General features: G+C 36.8%; 1 protein-coding gene across 2 annotated transcripts in view; it reads left to right on the top strand.

Moving 5' to 3' along the window:
* LOC128256704 (guanylate cyclase soluble subunit beta-1) overlaps positions 1-9,730 on the top strand; it is a 61,683-nt gene extending 51,953 nt beyond the window's left edge. For both annotated transcript variants that reach the window (XM_052987243.1, XM_052987234.1), the window contains exons 17-18: positions 1,247-1,825; positions 8,630-9,730. In XM_052987243.1, coding sequence (XP_052843203.1) covers positions 1,247-1,547 — 301 coding nt within the window. In that variant the 3' untranslated portion in view covers positions 1,548-1,825; positions 8,630-9,730. The remainder of the gene's footprint in view (positions 1-1,246; positions 1,826-8,629) is intronic.
* The last annotated feature ends 554 nt before the right edge of the window (positions 9,731-10,284 follow it).

Here is a 10,284-nt window from a genome sequence, read left to right as displayed (position 1 = left end):
ACAAGCCACTCCAATTAAAATGTAAATTCCTCTGTTGCCACGAATTTATTTCAAATTTTAAATAATAATAGTGCTCATTGTTTTTATGTTTTTCTATGCCCTTTTCCTAATTACTTTTTGCTTATGCGGCACATATCTATTTACACATAAATTATTCAGGCCATCATTCCATTATTCGCCATATTTGCACGTTTAATATTTGGGCTGACAATTAAGCGTTGGGTAAATATTTAAGCACTGCCATAAACATTAATTCAGAACGCACAAAGAGAGATCCGGAGATGACGGTTGGGATTGGGATAATCATTTCTGGCACAGAGACTTTTCGAGTCCTTCGCCTTAATCGCATATGCAAATAAATATGAGGGCATACGGATGTGTCATGTAATTAACTCAAGTCCATTAAACGGGCGATATTTGTGCTGGTTATCCAACGAAACACGGCAATATTTTCACCTGATCAGAGCTCACCTGGACGCTAATTAAGAGGGCAATGCAATTGCGTCTATATGCCGGCCATCCGATGCCGCAAAGGTTGCGAATAAATTGAATTAAATGCGTATGCAATCAGCGGTGTATTGGCCGTAAATATATGGGCCCGAATAAACGCAACAATGTGTGTTGTCTGCGGTTGGGCGCCAAGAGGAAATGGAAATGCACAAAAGCCAGGCGAAATTTTTATTCCCATTTCCGTTTCGTGTGCGGCAGTAAAAGCACAATAAGCGAATTTACATAATTTCTTGCGATGCAATCTAAAACTTAAATAGCAGTGAAGCACAGGGAGATATTAAAGCTGAGTTGCATTATAGCAACTCAGTAACTTAAATTTATGGCCGCACTTTAACAGTCAAACTTGTCACGTACAACACTTTCAAAAAATATTGTAAGAACTTTTAGTTATATTTATTACCTCTCAAAGCACAATCCTATAATATGATTTCATAGTGCATTTTTTGCTTTTTTTTAATTTGTTTGATTACTGAAATAATAGTTTTAGTTACATGTATTTTATTTTAATAATGATTAGGTCTTCTTTTAATTTAAATAATAAATATTTTGGTATAAACCTTCGGTGGGATTGGATAAACTTTGCATAGGATGATTTTCCTTGTGGGGTAAGGGCAGAACATGAGGTAATGATTTGGGCTATGTTTAATGTGCTATGATGTAATTGAAGATGTATTTATTTGTGAAGTCACCGTTTTTCCGTCTTGCAACTTATGGTCTATCCTTTCCGATTTTGCAGACTCCTCTGTCTGGCGATCAACCAGGATGACTCGTTCCACTTGGAGTACCGCGGACCGGTGATCATGAAGGGCAAGCCGACGCCCATGGAATGTTGGTTCCTGACGCGTGCCACGAGCAGCATTTTGGGAGGCATTTCCTTGACGAGCGGAGGCGGTGGGAACGGGAGCTTAGACTCGCCACTGCTGCAGCCAACAACACCGACTGCTGTCTGTACCAAGCCCATTGGCTCAGCCGTGTCACGTACTTCGTCCGCCAGCGGAGGCGGAGGCGGAGGCGGAGGCGGGGGCGGGGGCACATAGGAAATGTGCAAGGACTCGTCTTGCTGCTGCTGAAACATCCTGTAAAGTTGCCAATGCGTGCGTGACTCCATCTGTCCGAATGTCTGCATCTAAATCTGCAGGTCCTTGGACCACTTAACCACTTCATTTCTATGCCTTTGTGTTTGTCGTCCCGCATCTTGCAACCTGCATTCAGCATCCTGCGTCCTGCAACCCAAGTGTGTGTTCTTGACATTGTGTGATTGTTGCTGCTGTCACACTGCGGCTGGAGCTCGAGGAAAGTCGGATCGTTGTGCAAGGTAATTTATGTTAATGCTCTCCTATTTGCAACCATTCAAGCCAAACCAACCCATGCAGCCCAACCACTTAGCCGAGTCACTTTACATATGATTTACATATCGTGTGTCCACACTGGGGAAACAATCATTCGGAACTTTGGCACTATTTATTTATTTATTTTATATTTTACTCCAGATCACACAGTTAACAGTAATAATGAAATAAGTTTATCTTATTGCAAAAGGAATGTCAGCCAAACAAATTCTGTATTAAATTAGCTCAATGCCCAATAAATAAAAACATCCCATCAAATTAATTTTAGCTCAATAGCTAGTTTTTAAAGCACTTTGCCGAGTCACCTTAGGAATGATTTACATATCTTGTGACTACACTGTATAATAATTCGGGACTTTGGAACTATTTATTCTTTAAGTTTAATAAATAAAACTAAACTGATTTACCGTGAAATCAATTTAAGCTTAAAAGCTTACTAGTTTTTATACCAGTAATACTTAATTGCAAATGTTATTCTCCGTGCACGTAATTTATTTCGCATTATCTCATGTCAACTCTTACAAATTAGCCTTATCTGGACAAATTCTAATGCCAGCCATAAAGAATATTTTGTGTCAGGACAAGTTTCAACCCGTTTTGGCCCAATCCGTTTGGCAGTAAACTAGTTATCTAGTTATCTAGTAAACTAGATAAGTCCAAAACAACTCAATATAAAAGCCATAATATGCCAAATAGTTAAATATTTATCTCACTCTCGAACTCGAAAGGATTTTGTCAACACAACATCCAGCGAAAGCGCAAAAGCCTTTCTTCCTGCCACTCCCCCTGCCCCCTGCCAACCCTTCTTCCGACCCACGGACCAGCCCACACTTTGTCCTTGAGCTGACGCTCTGGCATTTATTCTATGTGTGTGTGTATTTGTTTACAAAGTTTTGGCCAGAGTTCTATTTCAACCAAAAATACCGCAGAAAGGAGCAAATTCGGGTTAATCGGGAAACTGGGATGTGCATAGAATTTAGCACACATTTTGAAAACCAATATTTGACATGAACAAACGGGCAAACAAGCTCAAGGCACTGGGAATCCAAAGAATATGGCACTGCTCGGGCAGTTTTAAAATCTAAATTGCTTATTGAGGTTTTAAACAAAGAACACGGTACCATTTAATTTAAAATATAAAATCAATATTTTAATCTTAGATTATTATGATTTAATAATTGCATTTTGAGGTTCCTCAGATATCACTAAAACACTTAAAAAGGTGTCGTTTTTTTAAATAAACTCTGAGGACTTCTAGATTTCAAATATGTTGTTGCGCACCCTTACACACTATTTAAACTAGGCTTCAAACCCTATTGATTTCTGTGGCGCCCCCAAACATTTAGATTATATTTCTTAGTTAAAACGCAATATTAAATTATGGACTTAGAGAAATTAAATAATCATAGTTAAAAGGTAATCATTTTCATCCCGCACTAACCGCTAACTTAGTTTTGCTTAACTCATTTTTAAGGATGCTACTTTCTTTACTGCAAATGTTTCTAGCTACCCTCGTTTCTATTTTTTTCCAAAACTGAATATATAATGTCACAAAGGATAAAGAAATCGCATTAAACGCCCTCACAAACGTATTCGAATACAAGTTAAGTAGCATGCCACAGATAAACAAAAATGCAGGAAAATTCGGTTGCCCCAAATTTGAGACTGGCGTTTTAAGTGCACAAACACATATTGTATATCTGTCTATCCTTCAGTTATATATAGCATATCTCTGCTTATGGCCTCGATATAGCGCACATTATCGTTAAATGCCAGCGGCAACAACAAGTTGGCATGCAATTTGATGACTTGAAAATTGGCAGGCATTTTGATGATGCCATTCAACTGGCAGAAGAGTGGGCGTATGTTATTCGGGAACTCTGACGATGCCTCGTTAGAAATGGATTAACATTGATTAGTTCTCAACGTCTGCACGCTGGTAAATCCGATTCTGATTCCGATTCCCTAATTAAATGCCCCGAAATGTGGTCCAGCATTTTTAATAGATCCCAGCATTTTAGTGGATCCCTTGTCGCTCATTGAAATTCATTGGAGCCAGAAATATAAAGTACAAAATACCCATAAAAGTTGCCTGATTTGGAGGCACAGGCACCCAAGTAATCCAGTACGGTTTCCGTTCCGTTCCGCTCCTTTTTCTTTTTTCGTTTGCTCATAATTTTTCTCATTTTTCCTATTTAGTCTTATTTATTCTTTACATCCGCCCTGTTTTGTAAGGGAAGTTGTTTGGGGGATGCGGTGGCTGCCTTTTCCTTATTTAAGTTGGTTCACTTTAAAGGACTGCTGTGAAGGGATGGATGCATTGGCCATAGAAAACCACTTCAGAGTTGCAATTATTTTTAATGAGCAGCGCCTTCGATTGCAATGCTACTTGCCTTTACAGCTACGTTCAAAGTAATATTGCATACTTAAGAAATAAACAAATGTTGATTTGTTAAATATTAATAATTTATGGACTAAAAACTATTTTTATTTGATTTGGTAATGGCCATATTTTCTTTAATACAGCTGTGCGATACACTGAAGCAGATTTAATGAGCCTTCATTTCGTCTCATCAGCTCGTCTTCAGAATCATTTATCATTCACCAGACAGATATATATATGTATTTTGAGTGGAGCAAATTCAAAAGCAAATTGGAGCAAAAAAGAGCGATTTTTTCATTACATTTCCGCATCATTGGGAAATATGGAAATAACGCGGTGCTGGCATCGACCTCGCACAATTTCCGTTTGCTGTGTGAGCTAACATACAAATCCGGATATAGCGAAAAATACCAATCAAATAAATATTTACCCGACTAAATACGGCGTTAAGCTCTTGTGCGACAACTGGGCGTGGCATTCAAGGCCGGGGCATCTTATTAAACATTTAGTTGAAATTGTCAGTGACAGTCGTGCAAAGTTTGTCAGCTGCAGGGAGAGAACACCGAAGACCGAAGACCCGGTCTCTGTCTCATTTAAAATTCATAAATATGAAAATTATGATTGCGATGAGCCGACGACAAAATGTCAGAGGCAAAGGCTTCTTTTCTACTCACAGCTCCCAAGGCGACTTTTCTGTGACGAATAAATAAGGGTGGCAGAATATGAAATGAAAAGAAAAGAAAGAAAATTGTGTGACATAATAACGCTTATATAGTAATAAGACTGATGATGACTGAAAAGGGTTGACCTGCATATTCCAAATAAATTAGTCACATGTTGGCTCACTTTTGGCAGTCAAAGGAAACCCGCTCCTCATTGAATTATCCCATTTCTTTTTGCTCACCTCACACAGAATCCGAAGGGTGGAAAATTGTGTGGGGGCGAAAGTTTTTCCAGCTTGCTTAGTTTTTCAGGGCGGCCAACATAAAAGTTTTCCTATTTATATTACTGTCGACTGTACAGCCAGTTTTCCAAGGCAAAAAAAGTTTTATTGCCCCAACTCGAGGGGTTTATTAATAAATGATACTCGGATGCAGGACATTCCGTTCCGGCAGGTATTCATTTGGCATGAATGAGCCCTCGAGTAATTTAACTGCAGCAAGATCCCAAAAACCTTGGTCCTTGTCACAAACAGACCAACATTCGCAGGCGTAAACATTCGAGGCGTGGCTTAATCGAAAACTCGGCACTAATTTCAATTAAAGTTGGAATGATAGCAAACATTCAAACATTCAACTGCAGACGCATAACAACGTTAACTGACTTTCGCCTTGCCTCTCCACCGCAAATAGTTCCTGGACAAACACAACGACTTCGATGGCATTCATTTGCATACAGTTGCAACTGTGCCACGCCCGACTTGCTGTAAATGCTGCCGACAACAAATTAATTTGAGTCGGGGCTTACCATACCAAATTGAACCGGATCGTTGTTTATACAGTTGGCATCGGAGTGCGTAAGGAGCAGTCGGAGTACCAGTTGTTGCACTTCTTTGCATCTGCTAGAAGATTTTCAAATGCTATAGCTTGCGAGCGGAGCTAAATTATAAACTCTAATAACAGATGGAAAAAAAAAATAAAAGTTCATAAATTGTATGATTTCATTAAGAATACTATTCACAATTTAAGACAATTATTTAAAAAAAATATCGTGTTGATAATTAAAATCCTGTTCTGATTGCTTCGTTAATGTTTAAAAGATAAATTGTTTTTTAAAAATGAATATATAAATTCAAAATGCATTAAATCCACGATTGTTACTAATACACCATTTTTAAACCAATTCTTGTGTTCTCAACAATACTACAATATTTCTCACTAGTGAAAATATTTATTTCCCTGAGAAATTATATATTTCCACATATCCGTTATGATTTTATGATTTTTATCCAATCGAATGCAATTTGCTGCGAGAACAGTAAGCGTGGAAAAAGGAAAACAAAGCAATCTTGGATACGCCCGCAACATCAGTATTGGTAACTTTTATGGACCAGTTTCCGATGCATTTTTTCCTGGCTATTGCTGTTTTTTAGCCCAACGCATTTTCTTTCAGGCGGTTTTGCTCTCTTTTTTAAATTCAGCTCGCCACAAAGGCGTAAACTTTTCAGACACAAAGGGGGTGCAAAGTTGGCATTTTTCCCACCACTTTCCTTTATTTTTTTGCTGAGAGTGTCCACGGGGCGTATGGCCAACATTCGGCCCACCTTCGTGCATTTGATTTGTGGGGCCATAAAGTTCGAACCAAGCCACTCGGATGACATATTTACAATTTTAATTCAATTTGTTGAAAATTCCCATATGTATATTCTATGTAAATGCGGTTGACGGGTGGTGGCGGTGGTTGGAGGCAAAAGGGGCGTAACAGGATGACCCCCAAGAATACACTTGCTGCTATTTCTGCACATTAAACTAATCGATATTTTATATGTGTGAGGAGGAGATGCAAGTACATTTAAGCCATTTTGTCGTCGAAGCCGTAGTCGATTCAATGACAGCTAGGCCGAAGGACAGCCAAGGACTCATGGATGTTGGTGTTTAATTGTCTGTAAAATTGTTAAATTGCTTAGCGTGTCAGCAGGATCTGAAAAGAAGGTAAAAGAGGGGAAGGAATGCTGTCAGTGGTTCGGGGTTAACATGCATGTGCAATAACTATCAACTGCCCTGCCATTTGTTCGACACCGTGGATTTATTTATTCATTTCCCGGTTGCATGCCAAAGATAAACCCTTATTTACTTGAGTTGATTTTAATGTATTTAAAACCAAAACAAAATGAATTAAAAAATAAATTATTATTATTTTTTTTTTTTAATTTGATTTTGTCTTCACTAATACTCTTGAAGGCTTTTTTTTAAATTAAAAAAAAAACAAGAAAGAAAGCAAACTTCGGCAAGCCGACTTAATACTACCTGCAATAGAAAGACAACTTTTGGGAAAGTTTCATGCAGATAGCTTTCAAACTGAGAGACTAGTTTGCGTAGAAACGGACGGACAGACGGACAAGGCTAGATCGACTCGTCTAGTGATGCTGATCAAGAATATATATACTTTATAGGGTCGGAAATGTCTCCTTCACTGCGTTGCAAACTTCTGACTGATATTATAATACCCTCTGCAAGGGTATAAAAATAAAGCATAATTAACATTGCGTTGAATTTAGACAAAAATCATATGGAGAAATGCTGAGCAAACATTTTGGTAATAATATTTAAACAACGAGATATTTATTTAAAAAGTTTTTTCACCTGACCCAAATTGAAATACCGAATTTGCCAAACCGCAAATGGATAGAGCTGGCTCTAAAACAAAACTGTAGGGAGCCATAAAACTGACTCCACTAATGCTTTAAATAATCGTTTTCTGGCAGACCTTTAAACTTACTCCTTTTTGTGGGGAAGGAAAAAGGGAAAGAGAATTGCTTACGTGATTGAAATTAAGAAAATTTCTCAACAAAGGCAGCCGACATAGGTTGGCCAGTTTTTGGCAATCAAAAGTTGTTTCCGCCTTTGTAGTTGGACTGTTTTGTGGCGGAAACACCGCTTCACCCGCACGCAGTTGGCATAACAAACAAGAGTCCGGTGGGAAAACAAACCAAGTTTCTCGTTCCGTAACGATTCCACATGGCCAAAGTCCAACTTTTGACATTGACACTTGTTCCCACCTCGTGTGTCCTGCGAGTCCTGCGATTGCTGCGATCCTGGTACCGGCTTTACGGCGTAATTGGGCGTGAAGGGTTAAATTGAATTGCGTGCTCACGGGAGCCAAACGGTCCTTTCATACAGAGGAATAAAACAAACGACATCAGCTTCAAATGTTTTAAATACTTACGTTTAAGGGCCAAGAAAAAAATATAATAATTCAAAAAGTTTTGAATAAACTTCAATTTATATGATCAATTTTTAATAATGAAACAAGTTGCAAATAGAGTTACAAATTTAAGAAAATAAAAAATAAATTGTAAAAACCAATTTCAAATACTTAATATTACAAATAACAAATCGCTTTACTTATTGCAAATAAGTTTTTGTTCTCTATAAAGCGAAATCAGAGCTTTATTTATAGTAAGTAAAACAAAAGATTTTTGTAACAATAGGTAACGAAAAATTAGCATGAAGCGTTCTATGTTTTAAAATTGTTCGACGCCGTTTTTGCACTTAAAACAATTGCTAGTTTTTTTAACAATACCGAACTTTTTCTCGGTGTAGAAAATAGCCTCATTGGTAAAGGGGCAGTTCGTGACCGACATTAATGTATTTATATTTCCCATTTTGTGTCTGCAGTTCTCAAAACATTACCACTAAAATCGCTGCAAATTGTTTTCTCGTTTCAGCCAGTGGATTATCCTGTAAAAATGTTTAAAATCATCTATGTGTGTGTTTGTGTGAGTCCTTGTAGCTGTGTATTATTGTGTAAAGAAAATGTAATTTGTTAATGTGTATTTATTATTATTCTACTTTGTGATGGTTTCTTAGGCTGAATTTTTTCGTGTAACTATATAAATCTAAAGGCAACAATTCTCGAACTGTAAAAATCGACGAGCGAAACACTGTAAGGCAAATATTCTAACTAAACCACTCAACTATTGGGTCAACTTAATTAAGCCGTAAACGTAAATTAGCTTAACCACAAGGCACCAAAGAAAAACCAAAACAAAATAATAAAGATATATGAGTAACATAAATAAATATATGTAATTGGGTTCGTCAACTTCTATACAGGGCTACTGACCAGTAAACAAATACCAAATTGCTAGCAAACTCAACTGCACCAAAATGTAAACTCTATAAAAATGTACAACCGAAACACAAGCAAGTATTTACATAGATAAATGTTCTCAAGTCCTTGGCGCAGCACCAACAATATAGGACTATAGGTTAAGAACTCTCCAATCCGCAGTTAGTTTATGTTTACATTGATCTATGGGCATTGTTACGAAGGACAAATCTCTACTTTACTATAACTGAAAAATAGCTTTATAGTTCTTAAGCCATAACGCCGGAAGTCTTTCTCTCTCTGAATTCATGGACTATAGTTAATACATACCTATATATAGATATATTCATAGCAATATCAATGTGCACAGATGCAAATACTCCAAATATATCCAACTGTTCAGCTGAATGTTCTTCTAAGCAAAGCGTAGTTTAAGATCTGGTCCAAAATAGACTCGTTTTGTTTTATGTTGATCCAAATAAAGACGTGTTGAGTGTAAATCTAAGATACTTCCTTGTACTATAAAAAGGCTAAGAAGTGTTAAGTGCTAAACTAACTAAGCCATCACCCCTCCCACTCCGCTCCTTAACTGTTTTTATCTGTACACAGAATGGAGTAAATGTTAAATATGTTAAAGTAAAAAAAAATATGTAACTGTAACCCAAGAGTAAATCGCAAGATAAACATACGCAGAAACAAATAAAAATATTTCATTGACCCTGAAAATAAATTTTTAATTGTGCACTTACATTTACTAATCAAAGCACAGCCAAATCCAGCTAAATGCCAATATTAATATTTTGCTCCATACAGTAGACTGATTTGCTAAGGTAAGTCTAAGTAAATCATTTTCATTCCTTTTTCAATTAAACTCCATAAATACATCTTCCAAAATTATTGGTAATTTGTCCTTATATATAATATTTCTAGCAAATAATTTTAATATTTTTATAATTTTTTAATCAAATCATAACATGTTTACTTGGAAAACTGCTTGTATATATACAAATCATAACATGTTTACTTCGAAAACTGATTTTATATTTACAAAAATTTCCGTTTTGATTTGTTATTGTTTTATTTCATTTATGGTTAATAAATAAAGTTTTGATGCAGGTATTTTCAAAATTAAATTCTGTAATTACATCTGAGGCTTGTAGGACCTCGCTTTATGAATACGTGTTCTGCCCACGACCGCATATCTTTGGCAGCTCATCAATGTGCTAATCATATTACATGTTGTTTCGACTTCTGCCACTTGGATTTTGGCAG

Source organism: Drosophila gunungcola, chromosome 3R (genome assembly GCF_025200985.1).
Source record: "Drosophila gunungcola strain Sukarami chromosome 3R, Dgunungcola_SK_2, whole genome shotgun sequence".
Taxonomy (NCBI): Eukaryota; Metazoa; Arthropoda; class Insecta; order Diptera; family Drosophilidae; genus Drosophila; species Drosophila gunungcola.
The sequence above is the reverse complement of the archived record's forward strand: the minus strand, read 5'-3'. Positions and strand labels throughout refer to the sequence as shown.